The sequence below is a fragment of the Canis lupus genome, chromosome 27 (genome assembly GCF_011100685.1).
Source record: "Canis lupus familiaris isolate Mischka breed German Shepherd chromosome 27, alternate assembly UU_Cfam_GSD_1.0, whole genome shotgun sequence".
Taxonomy (NCBI): domain Eukaryota; kingdom Metazoa; phylum Chordata; class Mammalia; order Carnivora; family Canidae; genus Canis; species Canis lupus.
Genome location: NC_049248.1, coordinates 4,094,112 through 4,119,966, shown reverse-complemented (window position 1 = coordinate 4,119,966; position 25,855 = coordinate 4,094,112). Strand labels below are relative to the sequence as shown.

The window sequence follows — 25,855 nt, the reverse complement described above, 5'->3', positions numbered from 1 at the left end:
TGTAAACAGGGATCACAATGCAATTCTTCCTTAAAAAATTGTCATGGCTGTGAAAATACCTCAAACAGGCCACAAACAGACATCTTGTCTGTCTGAATATGTGCATGTGCCTTGGTGATGTGGGAATCAGACTGTGTCCCTAGGCCTTAACTGGGGCCATCCTGTAAGTCTCCAACACTGTGTGAGCAGGTACTTGACTTGATGCATTTTGATGATGGTGAAGATAAAGGGCTGGAAAGAAAAATCTGATGACAGTTGAGCCAGGGCTGTAAAAGGTGTGATTCCAAGTGCTGATGAGGAAGTGGAGAGCAAGGAACTTCCAAACACTGTTGACTGGAGGACACATTGGTATGAATAGTCTGGAGGGCGGGTTGGCATTATGCTAAAGGGGGAGAAGCTGTGTATCTGATGCCCCAGCCATTCCACACCTAGGAATGTACTCTAGATAAATGTTTACACGTGTGCCCAGGAGTTACGTCTAAAAAATATTCATAGCACCATTGTTTGTAATTGAAAAATAATCTAAGGGGTGCCTGGCTGGCTCAGTCAGTAGAGCCTGCGACTCTTGATCTCAGGGTCATGAGTTCAAGCTCCAGGTTGGGCATGGAGCCTACTTAAAACAAAAACAAATGAGAAATAACCTAAGTTTCCTAAACATGATGTATTCATAGAGGAACGACATTATGACAGTTAAAGAGAACTGAAAGGGTAATGAATATCTCATGGATAAATCTAATAAAATATTGAGCAATAAATGGGTCAGGCAAAACTAAATGACATGTTGCTTAGGGCACATATATACTCATATGCATGGAGAGGAAAAGAAGTATGGGAATGGTGAAAGTCCAGATTGAGGACGGGATTTTATCTGGGGAGAAGGAGAAGTGCAGGGGGCACTTCAACTATATTTATAATAGTTTGGTTATTTTTTTGACCGAGGTGGCCAATAAAAGGTATTGGTTATTCCTTATAACTTTCTGAGTGTTTGAATTTAATGCTTTTTAAAGAGCCAGGACTCCATAAACCTTACATAAAGAAGAGGGAGAAGCTGGGGCCCTGCTTGTGGGGAGACTCAGAGTTGCTCTTGCTGCTGCCTCTCCCTGGAAACCAGAACCCAGAGTAAATTAGCTAGATACTCTTGACAACTGCCAAACTGAAAGGCTGAGACCCAGAATGGTCCAGCCTCTCCTGTTGATGGAAGGAGAGGAGGAGTGAAGGACATTCTGAGGCTGCCCCTCTCTGCTCTACCTGGTTATCAGCCTGCACCCCAACCCTGAACTGCAGAGAACCCCAGCAGAGGGAACAGTGGGGCAGCCCAGAGGAGACAGGAGGGCAGGTGCACAGGGATGCACGTGCCTGCATCCCATGCATGCACTGAGCACGCAGGCTGACTCCCCCACACACCCACACTCACTGCCTTTCAAACAAGCTGGCATGGCACCCTGACAGTTTACAACACTGTTACACCCCTCTCGTTTGCAGACACACACACACACACACACACACACACACACACTCCTTCCACCAACCACTCCAACCAGGACCCTAGACTTGCATGCTCTGCAGAGCCTGCCACCTGCAGGCCCTGCCAACCCCCCCTCTCGGGTAGTGCTGGGTTTTTCCAGCCGGAGCCTCACTCTCTCTACTGCAATCCTGGAAATTGGTGTCTGACGCGGCTGCTCCTGCACGTTATTTATTGATTTCCTCTGCCCCCGTGGAGACCCTCCTGTCCAGAGAGCTGCCACCTGCCCAGGGAGCCGAGGCAGGCAGGAAGCGGCAGGGCCACGGGAGGCAGAGGGGATGGAGAGAAGCACCGTTCGGCAGCCCCCACCCTGCTCATCAAGCTCGTCAAGCCCTGCAGGGGCCGTGAGCACCAGGCAGGAGGCCAGAGAGGAGGGAGACTCCAGTAGGAGGGGACGGGAGGCAGCGCCTCGGGACCGAGCCCCCCTGAGCCAGCAGCGCCGGCTCAGACAGGCCACCCAGTTCCTGCACAAGGACTCTGCCGACCTGCTCCCCCTGGACAGCCTCAAGAGGCTCGGCACCTCCAAGGACTTGGTGAGGCAGCCCTCTCCCCACCCTTCCTCTCCATCTCCTTGAATCCCGGGAAGGGGAGGGAGGAGGGAGGGCTGGAGGGGACAGTCCCCAAGCCTTTGGATCCCCTTTCCCTGGCTGAGGATGGGGCATAGGTAGTTTGAGGGGCTCTCCTCTGACCATTCTCACTCTGCTGGGAATGTTCCCATGGCTCGGTGGCTCTGGGAGACCCTGTTCTCCTTGCTCTGCTTCTCCCAAATAGTCCCAGGTTTATCTTGGGGTGATAAGGAGCTGTGCTCTTTAGGAAAAGAGGCTTACAAGGGCACAGGAATCTTCTGGAGCGGTGGTTTACTGCTGGGAGGGCCCGGAGGCCTGACCAGTTTAGGGCTGTGGTTTCTGTCCTAACCCTCAACAACGGATTCCCTCCTACCAGCTCTGACCATTCACTTGCCTTTTCCCTCCAGAATGGTAGCATTAAGGGCCCCTGTCCTTTCCAGAGCCCTGGGGTTTTGTATGGCTCTTGCCTGGGCCACCAGCCTCCTGAGCACCCCCTTGCTCCCTCCTTGTTGGGGGCACTGGCCTTCCAGGCTCCCTTCTTCCACCTCGGTGAAGCAGAGGGAATCGGGCAGGAGGAGGGAAACAACAAGGAGGAGGTGAGTGGGTCAGGGGACAGCTGCATATACTCATCTTCCTTGGAAAGACTGGTAAAGAGCATGGATAGGCTCTGGGGCCAGGCTGCTTGGGTTCAGGTCCTGGCTCTGCCACCTACTATCTTGGGCAAGTTGCTTTACATCTCTGAGCTTGTTTCTTCCTCTGCTAAATGAGGATAAAATTAGTAGTATCTCCTTCACCGGGTTACTGTGGGAGTGGCATGAACTAATACCTCTAAGGGGCTTAGAAAAGCATGTGTTAGAAAGCACTAAGGTCCATTTAGCTCAAGAGAGAAAATAAGCACCGCAGAATATGGAGTCCTCTCTGGCGTCTGGCTCCTAGAAGAGAGGAAGGCTTTCATAGAAGGGCCTGGAAGCACTCGGCACCCTCACCCAATTCCTCATTAGGTCGCTCCCACAACCTGAGAGACACAAGGTCAAGTCCGGGGGGCCCAAGGCCCGAGTTAGTGGAGAGGCTGATGCAGGCCCTTGCTCCTTTTCCTGACCTAGGCCCGCCAAATTGTTCCTGGACGAATGTTCCCCCTCCAGGAATCCAGCAGATTCCCAGCAGCTCCCAAAGAGAAAAAGTGACCAGCCTGGGATCTCAGTTCAGGGAACTTCAGGGCTGCTCCCTCCCTGCACACACAGCAAGCACTGCGGAGAGCTAGGGACAAATGGGCAACAGGGAGGCTGGTCCTTGGGCTATCGGTGGCTAGGACCTCAGTCACTATGGTTTGGATACCACCTTACATCTCTCTAGCCCTGGAGTAGAGGCTCTATTAACACCGCCATCCCAGAATGGCAGGTCCAGCCTTCTGATGAGAAGTCCTGAGCTCTTCACCTCACCTGTCTGCCCCAGGACCTCCCAGATAGATCTCAGTTACTTTGTGTGGCTTTGGTAGTGAAGACACGACAGATTGGGAGGACCCCACCATCTCCCTCCCTGGAAAAACTCTGCAGTAAACTGCACAGCACTGGGGGCCTGAAGCCTGTAATCATCGTGGGAAAGGTGGGAGGAGAGCTGGGAACCGCAGGGCCCCTCTTTCCGGCTAGTCCCAGAGTTCACTGCCCTTTTTTCCCACAGCTGGGTCTCCTGCTCGCAGCCTTGTTGGCAGGAGCAGCTGGCCTCAAGGGCCTCATTAAACCAAGGGTAGAAAAACAACCCCAGGTTCCCAAGCAGAGAGGGCAGGTGGAGAAGATGGACAGATAAAGTCATTCTTCAATAAGTATTTATCCAGTACCTACTATATGCTGAACTAAGCCTTGGGATATAAAGACCTGACCCTCATAGGGTCTCCAGGTTAATGGGGGGAGGGGGCAAAATCCACAAATCACATCTGTGAGAAGCATGACAAAGGGAGAGAAGGGGTGCTGGCCCAGCCTGGTGTGTGGAATGAAGAGTACTAAGAAGTCAGAGAGGGCTTCCTGGAGGAGATAAACCCCGCATTAGTTACAGGATACATATGGGACTTCATACTTAGATAAAAATCTCTCTCCCAAATAAAGAGTAGTTCCTGAACAAACTATGTTGAACCAGTCATCTAGTCTGGCCTAGAAAATAATGAGAAAGAGGAGTCTCAGCAAAGGGGTTGAGCAGGAGCCAAGGTGTGGAGGCGAAGAGCACCCTGGTACAAGAGGTATAAGCAGGGTCACTAGGGCAGACCTGCCAAGTGGGGGACGAGGCTGAAGGCCCAGCAGTGGCCAGGTCACCTGGGCTATGCATCACCTTAAAATGTTTAGGCTTGGGACACTTGGGTGGCTCAGCGGTTGAGCATCTGCCTTCAGCTCAGCTCGTGATCCCAGGGTCCTGGGACGGAGTCCCCCAACGGGCTCCCCACAGGGAGCCTGCTTCTCCCTCTGCCTGTGTCTCTGCCTGTCTCTGATGGATAAATTCTTAAAAAGTTTGGGCTTTATCAGGTAAGTGACAGGAGGTGAGTGTGCTTTGAGAGGTTTTAAACAGGAGTAAGAGTTAGTTTGGTTTCACTTTGGTGTTTCTCAGACTTGCACACGAATCAGCGCATCTTGTTACAACGAAGCCTCTAAATAAGATGAGATTCTGCACTTCTAACCAGCTTCCAAGTGATTGGAAGCTGATTACAGCTAACCAGCTGTAGGACTGCACCTTGGGGAGCAAGGGTTTAGATGACCCCTGGCTTCGAGTAGGTGTACCTGAGGCAGGTTCTTGCGAACTTAGGGAGGCGGTCCGTGCCCCAGGCTAGCCGGAGTGAGGCTCCAATACAGGCAGGAATACAAAGCAAGGATGGACTAGATAAATACAGGAGGCAAAGCTGACAGAACTTCGGAAGTGAAGTGACCAGACCGGGTGAAAGTTTCGGGTGGGGGAGGGCTCAAGCATCCTAGTTTTGAAGAGGACTTTTGCTTTTGATGTTACCGATTTCTTCTCATCACATCATCAACCCTGCCATCTGCGGCTCATTGAAGGATGAGGTCAGAGGGGGAAAGGGGGAAAAAGTAAAATATAATGTGTTCTAGGCTGGAGTTAAAAGCTCCCCAAGCATCATATTAGCTCTTGAGAAGTCCCATTGGCTGATAGGTCAGTCCAATCTAGTGGACTGTTTTCCTCGTCCCATTTGTTCATTGCCGAGCAACCCCTGGGGTCCCAGCAAACTGGAGTGCTGGATACTGGGTTCACTCCACTATAATGCTCTGACTGCTGGGGTCCTCGGGTAAGCTCCTTTCTTACTGCTGTGAGATGCAGGGCTGGGGTTGGGGTTGGGGAGAGCATCGTGGTGATAACAATGGTAAAAGGACCGAGTGGCCTGGATACTTGGATTTAGACCTGCCTGCCTTCTTGGTTTTGTGCGGGAGCCAGCAGCCGCACAGCGTGATTCAAAGACGCCTAGTGGAGGGAAACCAGAGTCGGCTGCAGGGCGAGTCACCCCTGGCGCAGGCCCGGATTCATGGCCAGGAGGGCAGGAGGAAGACCAGCAAGACAGAGATTCCGGCTCTTCTGGTCAACTGCAAGGTGAGAGGCCCCCCAGGGCAATGACTTTCATAGACAATCCTGCCTGGGACTGGCTCACTTCAGCCACCCTCCTTTCTTCCCTGGGTGATGCTGGAAGAAGGGAGAGAGGGAGGGAGGGGTGGGAGCAAAGGCACCTCTCCCCTCAGCCTGGACCAAAAAATGAGATCCTGTACATTCTTTACTCTCTGTCTCGACCCATCTTCCCTCCATGCTGAGCCACCTGTCACCGCCATTCTTTCTTCCCTTTATCAAATATAACCTTCAAGTGAGAATGTGTGAGTACTCTTCAGTGTACTATGTCTGTGATCGGTGTGTGCCCGTATGCATCCTGCAACCCCACCCCCAGAGAAAGCTCGTGTGTTCCAAGGGGACAGCCTCGTCACCTCCGGGGCCACTGAACCAACTGAGCAGTATCGGACCCTCCCTGACAAATGCCCACTGCTTTGGTGCGATGTTTCTCCTTCCTGCTCTCCAATCATTCTATGGCCACGTTCCGCAACCAAATGGTACCTCCTCCTTGCAGCCTTTTCTGACTTCCCCGAGGAGGAAACAAACAGCCTCTCCTCCCTCTCAATGTCCAGGGCACTTTACTCCCAAACCTTTTGTAGACCTCAACACTTTCCAGCATGCAGTGGTTACGTGCCCCTTCCTTCAGACCCAAGCACAGCATTCACCCCTGTGCCTTCTAGCCACATGCATCTCACACATAGTAGGTACTCAATGAATGTCTGGAATAAGAAAACTGCATGCATTTGGGATATCCAAGCACAACCCAAAATGTCCGTACACATCCAGAAGGAAGTGAACCAGTCTTCATTCTTGTGCTGAACCTGTCCCTTATCCACATACGAAGTGCCTGGCAAGGCGGCCTGGTCTTCCCACCCTTCTATCCCTCACCCAGACCGCTCTAAACTCAACCCTCAACTTCCCAAGAATTTCTCTCCACAAACAGATCTCCATTTCTGGTCAAATCATTCCCAAGTGTATGGGCTCACCATGGGGCAGCTCTACTTCTTTTTTTGATTCCTCCGTCTAAGAGCCGGTTTTGCCTCAATTGGATGAGTGCCATAAAAATCACTTTGAAAGACTCAGTTCTTTCCCTTCACTCGTTTCTGAGAGGGAATCATCAAAGGGCTGGGAAAGGTGAAGGATCCAAGCCCAATCTGTTCTCCCCGGGGGGGCTCACTGACTCCCCACGACCCTCTTTCTCAGTGCCGAGACCAGGAGCTTCAGGTGGCCGTGGACACAGGCACCCAGCACAATCAGATCTCTGCTGGATGCCTCAACCGCCTGGGGTAAGAGTGTGGCCCAAGGCAATGGATTGGGGGAAAATATTCAGAAAATATTCTGAAATGAGATAGTAGTGGTATTCACAGAACGTTGAATATACTAAAAACCACTGCCTTTGTAAAAGAGTGACTTTTGTGGTTTATCAAGGAAGCTGTAGTTTGGAAAAAAAAAAAAAAAGACTTGATGGCAACTCTGATAGCGAAGATAAGGATTTAGACCCCATGTAGGGCCCAGGGATTGGAAGAGTACCCAAGTGTGGTAAGGGAGGGGTGTCAGCTGACTCGGGCAGGGACCAGGGGCTGTGGTTGCCATAACCCTTGCTTCCGAATCATAGCTTAGGGAAGAAGGTCCTCAAAGCCCCAGGTGGGGGCCTGGCCCCCGGGCCTCCCCTCCAGGTGGAGCAGCTGGAGCTACAGCTGGGCCAGGAGACGGTGGCCTGCTCGGCTCAGGTGGTGGGTGAGTCCTCCCTTCCTTCCCAGCTTTCCTCTTCCTCTCCCACCTTCCTCTTTTGGCTGGGGTGAAGGCTGGCACTACTGGAGGTGTCTCTGGTCTCTGGGCCCAGATCCCCAGACTCGGAGGGTGGGGAGGGCAGATAAGGAGTGAGTGTGGACAGGAGGGCCCTGCGACCCCTAGGTGCCCCTCCAACCTCTTCTGTCTTCACATGATTCTGCAGATGTTGAGAGTCCTGAGCTCTGTCTTGGACTGCAGACTCTGCTTTCCCTCAAGGTAAGGAGGATGCTGGCGCTTGGGCCATGCTTGGGCCATGCTTGGGGCCTGGCCTGAAGGGCCGGGGAAAAGAAGTGAGATGCAGGTGTGCAAGTGGGGTCAGCTTTTCATGGGAAAGCCTTGGAGGTGTGTGATGGCACCTTTGCTTCCTCAGAGGTTCCTTATTTGCCCACAAGTGAAAAATAAGCAGGTCCCATTGCCCCACCCCACCCCCAGGGCTCTGGGTGAACAGAACCAGGGGGAAGAGCAAGGAGTAGGGGGAGGCTGTGGGAAGTGGGGATGCCCTGAGAGGCGCACATTTCCCCTTCTCCCCCTGCCCCCTCAACAGTGCTGTATTGACTTGGAGCGTGGAGTGCTGCGGCTGAGAGCCCCCTTCCCAGAGCTGCCCTTCCTGCCTCTGTACCAAGAGCCTGGCCAGTGATTGCTGAACCAGACAGTCCCCAGGGGAAGGACTCTGCCTTGGGGAGGAGCCATATGGGGGAATGGGGCATGAGAGCCAGGTAGCTGGGGACTACCGCGTCTGTCCCTTCTGTCGCCACCCTAACCCTGCCATCCCATTTCCTTCGGCCAGCCACATTCCTCTCTGTTCTCAGTGACTGCTTCAGGAGTCCTCCAGGAATCTTCCAGAGAGAGGGCCTATGGTCTCAGGACCTGGCTTCCCTGGTCCCATTCCCTTCCACATCAGGACTGTGGCAAAGGGACATTAAGTGGCATGCTAGGGACTGGCCTGAGTCGAAGGCTGCAGCCCGTATCGTCCTTCACTTGTGCCCTCCATCCCGCCCTCCCCCCCCCCCACCCCTTGGTGGCCTTCACTCCCAGACCTGTTGCCTCACCTTCTGGGGCTTGTTATCTTTCACAATGAGCCTACCACAAGTCACCCCCCTCGGCCCTGTCCCTGCTGACGCCCACTTTTCTGATTCTGTACACATCTGTTCATAGTTGAGTAGGGGAAGAAAGAGGCAAAAGAATGTTCCAACATAACGGGAAGGTGAGTTGGTAGAAGAATGAAGGCTCACAGGGCTGGGAGCTTCCTTAGTTACCTTTTCTGGGGCTGCAAACGTCTGAATCCGGTTATTATTTGATTACACCATGCAAAACGTTGGATGGAACTCTGATAATTCTCTAGGCATCGCTCCTCCTCCACTTGCTTTTTAACACATTGGGACCCTGAATTTCAGAGGGTGGGGGTGTGGAGGAGTGTTGTCAGGAAATGCCCCGAGGTGGAAGGATGGCAGAGTAGTCAGTACTCAGACTTACCCTAATCAGTATTCTTTCTTATTTCTAGAGCCACTCACCTCATTAGACCCTCTTCCTTCCCCTCATCTCTGGCCTCTTGAGCTTGAGCTTGTCTAATTTTGGAATCAGTAACTTTCTATCACTCACCAGGCTGTGAGCCAAGGCAAAAAAATAAGGAGACTTTTTGTCTTCACTGTGAAGAGAAGAATCTAACCCTAGACGAGCCAGCTCCCTGAGGGTCCTTCTGGCTGGTTTCAGGCTCTCGAGCCATGGATGAGGGGTAGAGGAAGACAGTGGTACCACTAACCTCAGTTAGGAAGCTAGAGCCCTTGGAGTGGAAACAAAGTCTTGAGCCTTGGGTAGATTAGAGAAGAAGCAGGATAGAACCTTGCTGCCCTGTGACCTCTGGTCTTGCCTTTCCCTGCTGAGCTCCCTGCCCTCTGAAGAAGAGGAGCAAACTCACTACCACATGTGTAATAATGATACCCTCATCCCTCCTGCCTTGCCCCATAGCCTCTGCTTTCTCTTCTGCCTCTTGCTGCTTCTGTAAGTGCAGACCCCAGACCCAGGGGCGGGCCTTCAGCTCAGCTGCTTCTCCATTTGAATAAACACCTGTTTCTCTATGCCAATAGCCTTCTCTGGTCTTCCTCCACACTGAGCAGAGTCTGAACAAATAACTCTGCCCTGATTCCCTTACACAAAGGTAATGTGAATGTGGACCTTTCCCCAGGTTGATCCATTGGGCTGGGTCTACAGAACTGAGAGCAATGGCTTTCAAATTCCTCTGAACACAACCCATAGCAGGAAATACATTTTGCATCGTACTTAGCATACGTAGACACGTGACCATGCACGATTATAACAAAATAATACTTCCCTATCCTGTGAGCAATATACTCTGATATTTTTCATTCTATTTTATTCTATCCTATTTCATTTATCCAAAAAATGCTGACCTCAACCCACCAAAGGATTGCAACCCGTAATGTAAAAAAAAAAATACTTAGAGTGCACAGAATCGAGAACAGAAGGGATCAAACTGGCCCAAGACAAAATTCTGATTGTGGTCTGGATCATAAATCTGCATCAGATTTTAAATGTCTATTGTCTCAGAGACAATGTGTTCTGAGGGGAAATGGGAGCAAGGCTTACGAAGATGCATGATACTTAAAGAACATGGCCAAAGGAGAAAGTGCTAGCCTAGTTTCTTTGATAAGTAGAAGAAAATCATCTCAGGGTTGCTGGGAACAGTTAAGACCAGAGTGTAAAATGTCCTGAAAGATTCTCCTCAAAAGCAAAACAGCGTGCCATTCCTGTAACAGCCACTAATGCCAATGACTTGGAGCTGTGCCATGGAAGATGGAGCTGTGAATGGCAGAGAACCCTTAACTCATTACTCCACTGGCCCCAAACCCTGCTTTCTTTACAAGTGTTGAAGCCATGCAAAAGATGTGTGCTCCCTCCTCACAAACAAGTCTGTTTTCCGTACAAGGGATGTGGGGAGTTCTGGGGAGGGGGCAGTCCCAGATGATGTGGGATGAAGCTGGGGTCCTATGATCCTGTTGATGTGATGGGTCAGGTACAGGAGGAAAGAGCAGAGGGCCAATTTGCCTCTTCTTTCCCCAAGAAGACCATGAAGGCTACAATTCACAGCCAACCTAGGGTTGCTGCCAACCTTCCATGCTCCTCTGTGATGTTTGCTTCCTATTCTGCTAGCACCATGGATACCTTGGGGGCTGGGGTAGTTCAGGAGGCTCCTTCTTCAGCTAAGATGGCAAGTCTGGCTAGGTGGGATCATGGATGCTTGCGGGAGCACACTGTGGTGGCTGGTCCGGATGATAGAGGGTTTGGTGAAGCAGGTTGCGGATGGCTGGGCTGTCATCAGGATCTGAGGGCAAGAAAGGGGTGCATTAGAGGCTGGGGGAGGGGGGCTGTCTCCTGGGCACCTGGCATGGGGCTTCTCCAGCTGGAAGCTCTCCTGGGACTCACCCACGCCCAGCTCCTGGAGGAGGCTCTGGAACTCTGGCTCAGCCTCCAGCAGCTTCAACAAATTGGTCGACTCCATCCGCTCAAGTTGCACCTCCCAGTACACATAGATCTTCTGGTTGAATGTGACGTACACGAGGCAGGGGCTGTTGCGGCCCTCCTTGCAGGCATAGAGGCCTGAGGGTGTGGGGGTGAGACAGAGGTCAGAGAATTCCAGTCCCAGTGGGGAAGGGCAGGGTAGAAGATGCCGGCCTCGGGCTCAGCAGTTTCCACCCTTGCAGATGCCAAGCAGAAAACTAAAGCCCATCTTTCTATTCATTCCGTGTTGGGAACCCAATAAAATAGGCAAAATACCTGGCCCGTTTCAGATATGGAAATACGCCAGGCAGAACAAAACCCAAACAGTGGTATTTGTTGATTTTCCCATCCTAGTGATAGTCCCGGATGAATGAAGGGTAGTCTTGATAGTCCAAGGGGTGGATTTACCCAGAGCACTGTGTGGTTCTCACCATCTCAGCGACCAAAGATATCTCCGTGCCCCCTGAAAGAGCCAGGGGACTGCTCTCCAAGTCCCTGATTTGGAACTAACATGAATGTTCTGGGAGAATGTTCCTCCCAGAGTTCTGACATGCTCAGGCGGGAAAGAAATGTCCAGGGGCTTCACACATCCGAGATGGGCAGATGATAAAAACTCGGCCCATTCTTGAAGATACTCAGAGACTGGCCCGTCACTCTCTTATCCCTTATTTAAAACCACACAGATGGCACTTTAGTACACACCATGACCCTCCAACACCAGTACTGAAGAGCTCGTTTGTTTATGAAGACTTATGTTAGGGCACACGGGGAGGGTAGAAACGAGAGGCAGGCATGGGCCAGGATCCCACCTGCACAGAAGGCCCGGATGTTCTCGTCCACCTGGAAGCGGACAACGGTGCGGTTGTGATCAATGATATATGTCTGTCCATCCCAGGCACAGGCAACCACCTCCTCATGCCCATTGCCCTGAAAAAGGCCAGACACAAGGATGCAGGGGTGGCCAGGAACTGTTTTACAAAGAGCCCTAGTCATGGGGCTGGATGAAAGATAACAAAGCAGTGCATCCAGCCCTGAATGACAAACAGCTAGCTGGGAGTGAACATGAGCCCCCGTTTCTGACTCAACTTCCTCTGTGTACCAGTCACCGAACAGCTGGTGAGGTCGGCAAGGGTGGTCTCTGTCTGATGTGGAGGACACTTCAGCTTACAGAAGCTAGTCACTCTCTCACGGTCACTCAGCAGACTAGGGAGGCAGCACAGAATCAGGACTCAAACCCAGGCCTGCTCAACCAACTTTAAAACCTCGTGCCTCGGGATCCCTGGGTGGCGCAGGGGTTTGGCGCCTGCCTTTGGCCCAGGGCGCGATCCTGGAGACCCGGGATCGAATCCCACATCAGGCTCCCGGTGCATGGAGCCTGCTTCTCCCTCTGCCTGTGTCTCTGCCTCTCTCTCTCTCTCTCTCTGTGACTATCATAAATAAATTTAAAAAAAAAAAACAAAAAAAAAACCTCGTGCCTCTTCTCCTAAACCATCACACAGGCACCATGCCGGGCAAAGTCTGACCCCATCTGCAGATCTGGGGGATGCAGCTTTAGTAAATAGAGGCTCATAGACAGACGAGGTAAAAAAAAAAAAAAAAAAAAAAAAAAAAGAACATGCCTCTGAAGTTGAGGCTAATAACTCACTTCTGGACCTTAATAACTTGTTTCTCTTTGGAGCCATTACTGATGTCAAAGCGTGCTGGAAAGTACTGCCGAGAGATCCCATGGCAGCATGGGGGACACTGCTGAACACTCAGAAACAGACTCACTTGAGATGCAGTTAGAGTCTGTCTGAAGAGGCTGACACATAGGCAGAGAGGGAACTGGGAAGGGAGAGCATCCTCACTTAAATCTCATCTCTCCAAGTCAAGGAGGTAAGAATGTTCCTCTTACCGTGACATCCAGTTTCTCTAGGGCGAAAAGCTGGTGATCCACCTGCACCGACCACAACAGCTTGTCTGCTTCCTCCATAAGCTTCAGAGTCCCTGCAGGGGCATGGGTGGGGGGGACAGGCAGGCTGGGTGGGCAGGACAGGACCCCGGGGCGGACCTCACGGGCATCCAGTCCCCCAGCCTAACAGGAACTCACCATCCAGGGTGCAGAGGGCAAAAAGGCCAGAGCCACCCTTCTCAGAGCTGTGGCCTGTGGGGGGGTGGGGGTGGGGGCAACAGGACAGAAAGAAGAAAATGTGAAGGAAGGGCAGGGCGAGGTCAGAGCCCATAGGGTGAGGGGCGGTCCCAGGTGGGGAGAAAGGGAAGGGCCTGCATCTCCTCCCTTCCAGGGCTGATGCTTGCCCCCTCGGCTCCCTCTTGCACCCCAGCCCACCTTCACTTCTTCGGATGTTGCCAATGAGGTGGGTGGAGACATTCTTGTTGTGGATGCGGCCGGAAGTCTGGTGCAGCATGATGTCTCGGGCAGCTGGGGTCTCCCTGTCAGCAGGTGGGGTGGGAGATACCGAGTGGGGATCACCTGAGCCCAGTTCTCCAGGACCTTTGTGCTCCCCCCGTATCCTGATCCCTGTACAAGCTTCCAGGATAAGAGTCAGCCTGGAAACCTATTGCTGACCCTGTCTGGCCCATGAGGCAAAGCAGAAAAGAGGGAAAGAGCTGCCAAGTTAGAATCTTGGCATCTCCTCCAGGTGCTACAAAGTTAAAGCTCAGGATGCCTGAGCATTTATTATTTGGGTCCTCCAAATAATCTTCCCTAGTGGGGCACAGGCACTGTGTCAGGACCCAGCTGAAGCAGCTCTGCCAACTATAGACCTGTCCCCTGCCACGTGAACCCGGAAGCCCACCTGGATTCCATGCACCCCATGCCACCCACAGGCCTGCACCCTTACCTACTGCCCTCCGAGACCTCCTCAGGGGTGGGGGGTAGCTCCATGTCCTTGTTCCAGGTACACAGCAGGATGGCATAAGCACAGCCTGGCTGAGATACCATCAGTTCCGGAACACCCAGGGGTCCTGGAGTCACCGAAAGACTGTCCACCTGCACCAGGGAACAGGGGCTTACAGGGGGCTGGGGGCAGAAGGAAGCGGGACCCTGCAAGGAATTGGGGAGAAAAGTGGTGCAGGGGCCCTGGGAATAGGCTTCGAGGGCAGCAGTGGGAGGAAGAATGTGTGTTCACAGGGCTCTTGCCAGGTGTCAACTTCTCCACACAGCCCACCTGCTCTCCTGTGTATATGTCGAATGGGTTCCGCACCCTGACACAGGGCATATTAACAGACCCCACAGGCACACAGCCCCCACACTGCTCACTCCTGACTCTTACCCAGTGCTCCTTCCTCTTGGCCTATTGTTAGTAATTAGTAACTAAGACCCTGATTTGAAACTCTTTTCTTTGCATTTCTCTTAACAAGGAGACTTTCCCTTCCTCCCACCCTAAACCCTGGCTCATAACTGTTCTCCCTTGAGCCCCCTCCCCCAGGAGGGCTTTCTCCCTGCTCCCTGGGGTCCTCAAGCCCCACCCTCAGCCTCTCACCTGACCCTCCAGTGTCCATTTCTTGAGTGACACCAGTTGCCCTGTTGGATGTTCAGTGCCCTCGCCCAGATCTTCCCAGCGGAAAGCTCGGACCACACGGTCTGTGTAACCTACCACCAGCTCGCAACACCCATCTCCATCTGCAGATCCAGAAAGTAAGAGGAGTTTGGAGCCAAATGTGTAGTCGTGAGCCTGAATCCTTCATATGTCCTCCCTGCTCCTCTGCTAACATCACCCCCACCTGCGCATTTAACCAGTATGACTTCAGTGCCAAAGTAAACCCTCAGCACGCTTACTGTATGCACCTGCTCCCTGCCTTCCTAGCGCTTGGAACATTCCACCTACCATCTGCTCCACAGGTCCTATTACTTCTTCCCTCATGCTGCCTCCCTCAGAGACACAACTGGAGTGTCACATACCTACCGCCACTGGCAAGACAGCTTCAAGCCCTGTATCCATGGGGCTCACTCCTGACACCTTCAGTGTTTGATTAAATGTCACCTTCCCAGCAAGGGCTTCCTTGACATCTCCACTGAGAATTGGTACCTCTACTTCTACACCCTGATATTTCCTAGCCCCTTCCTGTGGTTTATTTTCTTGGCTCTTACCACCTTCCAAAATACTACTTAATTTTCTTTACAACATTTTACACTGTTTATCTTCTGTCCCTTCCCAGTAAAGGTCCAAGAAGTCAGTGACTTTTGTCCATTTTATTCACTGCTTCCATCCCACTGCCTAGAACGATACTTAGTTTATGAGAGCTCAGTAACTCTACAAAAAATGCATAATAATTGCACACGTGAACACTAAAAACCTCTTGGAGTCCCTTGAAATCTGCTCTACTACTACCCATTGACTCCTATCCCCCTGGCTGCTTGCAGAGACAGCCATGCCCACCGATGTCGCTGATCAGCATGACCTTGGTGTTGGCAGGAATGTGCTGCTTGAAGACTGGATGTTGTTCCTCTCCCGTTATGGTCTCATGGTGTCCAGAAGCATCCATGGCCTTGGCAGGCGTCAGGTCACACAGGTGGAACCAGCCTTCAGCACTCACTGCCACCACCAGGTTCTGGGAGAGACAGAGGTATGGGGGTGGGGTGGGGTGCAGGTGAACTGGGAGGAGAGTCTAGGCATGAGCCTGGTCATTAAAGCACAGTAGTGATGGCTGAAGCCTTTAACTCACCACTGATCTCTACCAGGAGATGGGGCTCAATCTAGGTGAAGCTTTGGAATTCTACCAAAGTCCCAATGTCCCCTAGGGTTCTTACCTTGCCTTTATTACATACATCTCCAACCCCAACGCAAGTCAGCTGCAAAGAAGAGGGGAGACACACTGAGACTGATATTCCCTAATCTCCGTGAAGCAAGCAAGGAGAGGGTTCACTAGCTACCATCGTTCGCTGAGAATTTGTGCCATGTGAACCTAATCAAGATCTTATGCTATAGCTTTGATTTACCCAGACAGCAATAGGAAGACCAGGAGTAGTTAAGACAGTCTAGGCTGAACAAAAGTTCCACATCTAATAGCCAGTCTATCATATTTCTAGACTTATTCCAAGTATTACCACCCTGCCCCCATTTTCTACTATACTTTATAAGATCAGATGATCTTGGTGTTTCTAAGTACTAAGTACTTACCAAGAGAGCCAGTCGACAACGAACGTACCAGCTGGGAACATGCTGCCTGGTGGCTTCCCTCCCTGACTCAAATAAACCCTGAAACAGCGGGGCTGAGGAGCTGGTGAACTGGGACACACTAGTGGGCTCCTGGGTAGCTTAGCCTTGACAGTCTCTGGACAGAACCCCTCCATCCCTCGAGCCCCAGGGAGTTGGACACTGACCATGCCCTGGCAGGAACAGGTGAGCCACGGCCGGCTGTCATCATTCTTATACACGAACAGCTTCCCACTGGTGTCTCCCACCACCAGTTCATTTAACTTCAAACAGGGAGAGAAGACAGTGTTAGTTAGGATAGGATCTTATGGAACCACCTCAAGCTTTTCTGTATGGGGCCCATCCTGGGGAAGTCACAAGACCTGAACTTGTATCTTCATCAATCTTAGTAAAAATCTTTTGCAAGCAACAAATCCACAGTTCCCAGAGTTTCTTTTATTTTCCTGTAGGTGAGTGTGAGTGTGTGTGTGTGTGTGTGTGTGTGTCAGGGGAGGTTAGCAAAATGGTGCAATACAGAAATCTATGACCCTTCCCAGAAAAGTCTGACAACTGAACAGCTTCATGTCCTGCATGCCTGACTTCAACTCTTCCAATCTGTCCACTGCCAAAGGGACATGTTTTGAAAACCCCAAATATTTAACTTTTGGAAAACTGAACTTCGGACCACATATTTAATCAAGGGCCAAATGAAAAGACAAGGTCAGCCCTGGGGGCCCTCCTTCCTCCAGCAAGACCTTTTGAGTGTGGTGTGTATGAGGGGTTGGAGGTGCTGGAGGAGGCAGCAGGAAGGGGTTGCTGGCTTCAGCTTCCATGTTCTGGGCCTCTGGCGCCCTCAAGTGGTGGCCGTGCCCCCAGGAGGGGGCGCCCTGCAGGGCCTCTTCACTATTTGTATACAGGTGCTCCCTTGTCCCAATTGTTCCCCAAAGGCTGGCTGGCTGCCTTTCCAGGGACTAACAGTGATAACAAGGTAGCCCCAAACCCTTTTTGCACAAATAGCTTCCTGATTTTCCCTTGGGGGGCAGGGCCAGCCAACACTCCCTTCCTATCCTCAAAATAGAGTGAATATTAGATTCTCAAGAGATTTAATTCTAAAGGCAACAAAGATACAACAGATCAACAGTAAGGAAAAGTTTTAAAATGCACTGGGATTTATTAATAATGATTTACTTGATCTGAATCTTCAATTTATTTTTTAAAACAGTTATGGGAGTTTCTGGTGGGAATATTTGATCACAAAAGCATAAAAGTTTTTTTTTTTTTTTTTTTTTTACATTAAACCCTCTTCACCTGATGTTTCTATTATGGCTGCCCCAGAGGACTCTGGCAGACACACAGGAGAGAAGCTGCATGGTACAGAGGCTCAGTGCGGCTACCTGGATTTGAATCCAGCTCTCTATGCTAAAATTTTCTCATCTATAAAACAAAGATCATAAATAAGGGTATCTACCATGTAAGGTTGTTGTGAGAATCGAGCTAACAGCAGCAGGCCTTTAAACCAGTGACTGGCACAGAGCGAGCACTAAGTACCAGGTGGTTTTCAGCCTCTAGTTAAAGGCCTCCAAGGCGAGAGAGCCTAGAATCTTTCATACAATCCATTCTTTCTAATACATTCATTCAGTAAATGACATCCATAGTCCATAGCAAGCCTTTAATAAAGATTTACTTAATAGACTAATAACAAAAAAGATTTTGGAAGGCATCTGGGTGGCTCAGTCAGTTAAGCGTCTGCCTTTAGCTCAGGTCATGGAGTTGGGCTCCCTGCTCAGCGGAAAGTCTTCTTCTTCCTCTGTGCTGCTCCGTCCCTGCGCTTTCTCTCAAGTAAATAAAATCTTTTTTTAAAAAGATTTTTTTAGGAAACAAAGAAAAATAAGAATGAAAGAGAATGTTCAGTCAGCCCTGGAGTTTCCAGGTAAAGCTAGACAATGAGTCAGGTGTACAAAGATAAATGCTGCAGATTCCCTGCTGAAGACGACCTCACCATTTAACAAGGGCACAGACACAGGAATAAAATCGTCAAACGGTGTGGTAAGTGCAGTGAGCAGGTAGATGTGACCCAGCCAGGCAATGACAGGAAGAAAGGCAATGACAGTGATGTAATAGCTGGCCTCCTGGAAGGGGACATTTCCAAAGTAGCCCATCTGCTTTCTGAGAACTATAATGTTTCCAGCAGTTCTGCTTCTCTGTGGCTCATCCTGTCTCTGGCCTCTGGCAGTCACTCACTGACACTAAAGAACACTGCTGGAGAGTACCATCACCAGAACTACTAAAAGAGAGAGGAGGTGAGGTCTCTGATCTGCTACAGTCTTCTAGAGACTTCCCCCTGGTGTAGCCAGGCCTTCTGTGGACAGTCCAAGAGAGTGTGGATTCTATTTCTGGCTTCCCCTCCTCCCAACTGACCAGGAAATAAATTCATTTCAAAGAACTTTAGGCTATTGATTTATTAAAATGAAATAAGCCTTTTTCCTGCGCCAAAGCTCCAAGTGCTGGCCTGGAGAAATGATAACAGAATTTCTATCTGCACTTGTGCGGGCTGAATGTACCACATACAATCACTAGGCAACTATCTCGACTACTTGCCCTTCTTTCAGTTATATTTATCAATTACAGGCAAAGCCCTTCAGACTGCTTTAGAGTTACATAATCACATTTGCTCTCCAGAACAGTCCTCATTTATTCAACAAACGTTTGATGAGTGCCTAACAATGTGCCAGGTACTATTCTAAGTGTTGGGAAGACAGCAGTGAAAAAACAGATAAAAACTTCCTATCCTTATGAAGCTTACAACTCCGGTTAAGAAAAAAAAAAAAAGTAGACAATACATCTATTATTGCAGAGCGGAGTGTATTCGTGCAATCCACCAGAAAAGTTCAATTTCCAAAAAAGCTGATGCTGTAAAGCTGTGAAGGCATGTATTTTTTCCCTTTTAAAAAGAAGACAAACACATAACGCAGAAAATAATGCACACCCAAAGTCACTCTGTTAATTTACTATTTGAAAATGCCTCTCTTGATTTTCTCATAACATTGTAATGCTTGGCATTATAAGGAAACGTGAAAGCCCAGAAAACGACACAAATTTATGAGAATCACTCCTTCCTCCCTCGAAGCAGCAGAGCCAAAACAGTCCTCGTAAAATACGTTCTCCAACACGGGACAAAGGAGGCCGGGGCCGGGGCGGGGGCCGGGATGTTTTAGTCCTCGTTTTTTTCCAGAGAAGTAAGCACAGAACAGTTAGGGAGTGAGAATAAGGAGGAGAACAGGGAGATGGGGCAGAGGGTAGGAGAGGATGGCAATAAGGTGCTTTGCATTCCAAGTATGAACTAATGAATGAAAACATAGCTGTTAAGGGTCTCACAGCAGCAACAGCCCCATCCCCTTCGGGGCTCCACCCCAGGACTCTGCACATACTTGAACGAAGGCACCTCCTTACATTTTGTTACTCTCCTGACTATCACCCCAGCCGACTACGCGCTTCCTGAGCGTCTCGTTCATTTTGGAATTCCCAGAATACAGCACAGTTCCTGGCGCACTAGGGGCAACTGAATAAATCTCTGCGGAAAAATAGGATCCGACACTAACGTACCCAGCGGTAGCCGTGTGCCTGGCACAGTCCTGTACTGACTCATTTAAACAACGAGGAAAAGGACGGCGGTCGACAGATGCAACTGTAGATACAAACTGCTTTTGTGATTCAACCAAGCGCTTCCAAGGTGCCAGGGGCCGCAGAGGCGGCAGCACAGCCGTGTATTCGGCGCACGGGGCAGGCGCAAGGGCAGCAAAGGAGCGTCGCGAGCTTGTTCTAAGGCTTCGAGGGGGGACATGATTTGAGAGGGGATGCTTCCCCCACCCCGGAGCAGGCGTAATACATGCAGTGGACCAGGGAGTCTGGCCACCCGTGTGCCAGGCTCCTACTGTGAAAAGTTCACTGACTTGGGCAAAGGATCCGTCATCTGCGCCCCTAAGAGAACACCAGACAACCGAGCCGGGGCCGTCCGGGCCCGACCCCGGGGCACAGACGGTGCCCGCACAGCCTCCCCGCGGCCTCCGCGCAGGCGCACCGCGCAGGCGCACCGCTCACGCCGCACGCACGCCGCGGGCGGCTTCCCCACGTCCCCGGCCCCGCCCCCCGACGCAGAGCCGCCGAGCCGCAGAGCCGCGGGGCCGGGCGGCGTCTCGCGCAACGCGCATGCACTGACCGTGTCGTTGTCGACGTCTCCGAGGCAGATCGCGTGCGGGAAGAGGCTCCCGCTAAAGTCCAGGGCCACGCGCTGCACGTAGCTAACTGACCTCATCGCACCTGCAAGGGCCGGGGGACCGGGCAGCCCCGCCAAATGTCCCCCGAGCCCCTCCCGAGAGCTGCCCGAGCGGAAGGCCAGCCAAAGCGGAACGTTACGTCACCGCCCGCGCCTCCAATCGCGGCCTCCGTCGCTTGCTCTTAAAAAGAGGAGGTGGGTCTTCCGAGCCCCGTGGGCGGGGGCGGGCTCACCGAGCTGCGCTGTGAGTGGCAGTTCCCTGGGCCAGTCCCTTCCTCCAGGTCTCCGCGAGCAGGGGGAGACCAACCTGACGGGGCCGGGCGATCCGCGGGGCTTGACCCCTCACCTTGACCTCTTCCGTGGTTGCCCCGGCGACGGAGAGCCGCAGCCTCCAGACTAAACCAGGAAGTCCTAAAAATCGTGAAACTGACAACGATATGGTTTCCAACAGGGTTCTATTAAAACAAACAAACAAACAAAAAAATGACGTAGCCACCCGTTAGGAGTCCCGAGAACAATGTGAATCGAACCGGAATTTAAAAAAACAATAGAATAGAAAATAGCAAATGACTCTCGAGTACTAGATTTTGTGAAACCTGGGTTTCACTTGTTATATTTATGTATGTATATTTTAGATACTGACTTCCGTGAAAGAAGCATTTTAAAATGGTGCGCGTATGCTTTTGGTCTGTGGCTTGAAGACCACCTGCCGCGAAGCACGTTCGTATATATTGTTTCAGGTAATTAGCCCAACAGCCCTGAGAGGCTGTGGTATTATTCCAGTTTTTTGGGTGAGAAAAACAGGTTCAGCAAGATTGAGTAACCAGACAGAAAGTTGTGGGGATGGGACTCAAATCACGGTTGTTCGATCCAGAACCTCAGCTCCTTTCTACCACTGAGGCTGTAGTTCCCAGAAACGTCCTCAGGCCGGAAGGCGGGGGTTTGGGGTACGCTCCGTTCGCTGATGCCCTCCGCATCCACACAAAGTTCTTGCCTCCCTGCCTCAGTGGTCTTACTCTGTCTGTACTGTAGATGGGCTGTCACCGCCATGGTTGGTCTCTTGGAAATTTCTTTATTTGGGGTGCCTGCCTCATCAGTCAGGGCATCAGAAGTCTTCCTTGTAGAATTCTGCAGGTCCAGACTAATGTGTGCACTGGTCTTTGAGGAGGTGGACATCGTGAAAATAAGAATATCTACCACACCTGGGGAGGTTGGACCAGGGGGCTGGTCCCACTTTCTACATCTGAACATAGAGGGAGAAGGCACTGGAGGCGGGACTTTTTGCCTGGGGATGGGAGAGGGGGGTGGCACGTTTTGTCCCAGACGTCCCTATGGATCTGACAGCTAGATAAGATGAGAACAAGGAACAGCAAACAGAACAGTAAACAGGAGGCTGTCCAGACAAATAGCTGGAGACTGCAGATACACTCGAGTTTCTGTTTTGATGGTATACCGTGGGCTTGGTGGGGTCCATTCAAAGGCTCTGTGTCACACAGGTGTACCTGGTGCTTTAAATGCATGATCTTACTATGGAGGGGTTGCACACAACCTCATCCTGCACTACCATATCTCTGTTTTCCTCTCATTCTAGCTCATACCCCAGCTTCCTCTTAGGTCTTAAGGGATGGAAAAAGAAAAGCTGTTTTAAAAATGCTTACTTCTAAATGAAAGTTAAATGGTGTTGAATTGTGTTTCTTTTCTCTGTTATTTCTCTATTGTTTTCTCTTTTTCCAGCCTTTTGAATGAAATTATAAAAGTAAATAATTAAGTAAATTCATAAATAACCCAGGACAAAATAGGTAAGGCTCACTCAGCTTCTACTACCAAGTACCCTGGCCTGACCCAGTTCTTTGAAATCATACCCTGACCCAGCACTTCACACTTAGTTTTATCTCCTTCAACAGTTGTGTTTCTGGTTCTTGACCCTTCTTTGCCACAGGCTGCCTGTTAATGTTTCTCCTGTAGGTGCTGTCGTTATGATGACATTATGTCACATGACAACTTGGATACCATGTCTTTGGGCTTTTGTCAAGAGAGTCAAATAAAGTTAGTAAGGAAGGTGAGATAGATCTCCAAGAAATATGACAAGAATGGAATCTTTCTAGTCTCCCCACCTTGCGTCAGTTACTTCATCTGGGTTGTGTGTTACATTCTTTGGAAGTGGAACACACTAGGCAATTGCAGAGCCATGTGGACAGATCCCTAGCTCCACAAGGAACACCCCTGTTGTTGGCCCTTCATAATGGGATGGTTGATGGCACGATCCACTGGCACCATCTAGAGCTAGTCTTTTTTAAGCCAAGCACGCTTTCAGCATGGGTGTTGGCTTACTCCCCAGAACTTGCTCACCAGGCCATCTTCCTGGTTAGATGACATGGATACAGTTGTGTGGGTGGCATATTGTTTACCAGTCAGCCCAATGATAGCTTCATTAGAAACCTGCTATGGGAAGGAGGGACGTTAAATGGGAAGCATTTCCAGGGAGATACTTTGCCCACTTCTAATTCCAGGAGTGGACAGAGGGGTCCAAATTTTGCATACCTAGGATGGCCAAGTAAGAAACAGGACCTTGAAAACTCTCTACATATGAGGCCCAGAAACACTTACCATCCAGGGAGTAGGGTCTAGGGCTTCCTAATGGGCTCAGTTTGAGAATGCCCTTCCCTCTCTAGTCTGCAATGCACCTTAGCATAAAAGGTCCTGAGAAGTCCTCAAGTACAGAAAACTGTTTCTCAGACTGACTGGAAATTAGGACAACAATGTGGGCAGCCCCGCTATGAGTGAAACGCTGTCATTCAGAGCTCTTTTTGAGTCCCACCTACTTCTTTGCATGTTTGGCTCTGTCAGAAAGGATCATCCACTCTGGGAGGCTTTGATCCTAGAGCCTGTCAGGCTTGTCATCTGGTTTTGTTTTAAAGGATTTTAAGTAATCTCTATAGCCAACATGGGACTGAACTCACAACCCTGAGATCAAGCGTTGTATCAAGTGTACAAGCACTGTACGGACTCACCTTACCGGGCGCCCCAGGGTCGTTTTCTGTTAAAAAGCCTACTGTTATTAACTGAAGGATGAAGATAGTCCTTCATTTTCTCTAAGGTCCAAACATGAAAAAATGGGCTTAAAAAACCAAGGATGATGAAAATGTGTCGAACTAGATAGAGGTGGTGGTCTTACAGTGATGTGATTGGACTAAATACCACTGCATTGTTCATGTTAAAACGGTTAATTTTATACTATGTGAATTCCACCTCAATAAAAAAAAATGCAAACAGAACTATTTTATGTGTGAAGCACTCCTAACAGTTGGAACGGGAGACAGGTGATCCTGGAACCTACTGGTTGGATGGGTAGGGGGAGGGTTTGACCAGTCCTCTCCTTTAGCCAAAGAACTCTGCAAATTTGTGAAGGCACTGGTTTTTTTTCTTTTCTTTTTTAAGATTTTATTTATTCCACTTTAAAAAAATGTTGCTTTTTATTATTTATTTTTAATATTTTATTTATTTATTCATGAGAGACACAGAGAGAGAGGCAGAGATACAGGCCGAGGGAGAAGCAGGCTCCATTCAGGAAGCCCGATGTGGGACTCTATCCCAGAATTCCAGGATCATGCCCTGGGCCAAAGGCAGAGGCTCAACTGCTGAGCTACCCAGGCGTTCCAGATTCCACTCTATTAAGGGAAATGAGATGCACAGCTCCCCCTTTTGACGGTGGTGTGGCTGGTCTAGTGTGAGGGAGTCAAGTGCTCCACGGCTGGCATAAGGCAGGCAGGGCCAGGACCCACAGAACTGTGGACCTCAGTAAAAGTTCTGACCTTCAGGCTAAATGGGATGGGAAGTCATCGACAGGGTTTTAAGCAGTTGGAGGAGTAGGACTTGAATGCAGTGTTGAGTGAATTACAAGAGGGAATGCAAGCTAGGAGGAACCTTCTGCAAAAAGGAGACCCGGCTCAAGGCGCATGGTGCTGTTGGGGAAAGGCTGCTAGAATGGAAATGGGAACTTGATGTGAGGATCGGCACTAGGACAAGATGAACCCAATCTTAAATTTTCTAAATCTGCAGTAACTGCTAGCAGTACTAGTTACTGGTTTTCCTTATTTGAGCACATTATCTCCATCCGGGAAGATTTTGAGTATTGGTGAGGAAATGTTCAATTGATGAGGCTGTGAAGCTGATGGTCCAAAGCAAAGTGGAAGTACATGACACACCTGTTTTTAATCCTTAAGGCTTTTTTTCTTCTTCTTTTTTTTTTTTTTTTTTTTTTTTAACATTTTACATATTTGAGGAAGGAGGAGAGCACAGAGGGAAAAGCAGACTCCTCATTGGGCAGGGAACCCAATGCAGGGCTCTGTTCCAGACCCTGGGATCATGGCCAGAGCTGCACACAAACGCTTAACGGACCCACCCAGAACTTCTGGTCACTTAAGTAAAACATCTTCACAGTAGTCTTAATATTACATTGACCAAGGCTTGTCCAGCTCCAGGATTCTATAGAAATGCATTTGTTTTACATTCCTAGAATCCCACGGAATCATTCAGAGCTGGAAAGAGTTTTAATTCTTGTCCACGCCCCTGTTTTTGGAGCTAAGGAAATAGGTTCACCTTGCCCAAGATCACAGGAGCCTCCTAACAAGTTTGGATTTGTTCCAGAGAGCTCAAAATCCAGGCAGACCCTTCTACTTAACTTGAGCCTTGTTTTCATCTGTAAAATGGGGGAACACCTTTGTAGGATGGTTGCAAGGATTAAGGTTAATTCACACAAGGCTCTGGTTTAGTCCTAGCCTTCTGTCCTAGGTGCATAATGAGGGTCAGCTATCGTTGGCTACAGGGGCAAGATGGATCTTAGCATACCAAAGACCCAGGTGCACAGGACTGTGTTAAACTCCGCAAGAGTACAAGTGGGCACTGGGAGACTAAACTGAATTTTAGTTTGGACTCGTGGAAAGAGCCATGCTGTAGGATGTGGGGAGATTTCCATACACATTAATCTTCCACAGTAAAAGCACAGAGAAAAAAAAAAAAGTAAAAGCACAGAGAAATCGCTTCTGGAACTGTATAAGCACGTGAGTAAGCAAACTACCTCTACCACCGTATAGAAAGGACAACTTACAGGAGGGAAGAAGGCCACAGATAGAGGCTTTAGCCTGCTGCCACAACCATCGGGAGAAGACAAGACTTGTGCCCCTTGGCTTCTCCCAGGGCCCCTGGGTGGATATAGGAGGCAAAGATCAACACAGAAAAAAGTCTAAGCTCTTTCCTATTAAGGTCTACAGAGAAGCTGGAAAGCAGACCTGAGTGTGTACCAGAGTTCCCTGGCTTGAGTGCGGTTCTTCCCTACCATACATAATTGTGTAAAAGGTATCTTACTGGAGGGTTGCTAATATATTTCTACCTTGAGAAGAAACCAAGTAAAAAAAAAAAAAAAGAAAAGAAACCAAGAAAGTCTTGTGCTTTCTGCTAGATCACT

General features: G+C 50.1%; 2 protein-coding genes across 3 annotated transcripts; one reads left to right on the top strand and one right to left on the bottom strand.

Moving 5' to 3' along the window:
- Window positions 1-1,512: 1,512 nt before the first annotated feature.
- On the top strand, window positions 1,513-9,548 carry NRIP2 (nuclear receptor interacting protein 2). Its single transcript, XM_038576463.1, has 6 exons — window positions 1,513-2,055; window positions 5,515-5,667; window positions 6,880-6,962; window positions 7,292-7,413; window positions 7,631-7,683; window positions 8,012-9,548. The coding sequence occupies exons 1-6, from the start codon at window positions 1,801-1,803 to the stop codon at window positions 8,102-8,104; spliced, it is 759 nt and encodes a 252-aa protein (XP_038432391.1). The 5' UTR covers window positions 1,513-1,800; the 3' UTR covers window positions 8,105-9,548.
- A 273-nt stretch (window positions 9,549-9,821) lies between these two features.
- ITFG2 (integrin alpha FG-GAP repeat containing 2) lies at window positions 9,822-20,575 on the bottom strand. Of its 2 annotated transcripts, none has more exons than XM_038576449.1 (12): window positions 20,335-20,575; window positions 16,307-16,402; window positions 15,734-15,775; window positions 15,363-15,534; window positions 14,466-14,605; window positions 13,824-13,972; window positions 13,310-13,413; window positions 13,073-13,126; window positions 12,878-12,969; window positions 11,793-11,910; window positions 10,909-11,082; window positions 9,822-10,807 (listed from the first exon to the last, which is right to left on the bottom strand). In XM_038576449.1, exons 1-12 carry the CDS (start codon window positions 20,428-20,430, stop codon window positions 10,704-10,706), a joined length of 1,341 nt encoding a protein of 446 aa, XP_038432377.1. In that variant the 5' UTR covers window positions 20,431-20,575; the 3' UTR covers window positions 9,822-10,703. The 2 variants fall into 2 exon arrangements, with proteins under 2 accessions (XP_038432377.1, XP_038432378.1); XM_038576450.1 differs by lacking the exon at window positions 20,335-20,575 and adding an exon at window positions 19,722-20,191.
- Between the last annotated feature and the right edge of the window lie 5,280 nt (window positions 20,576-25,855).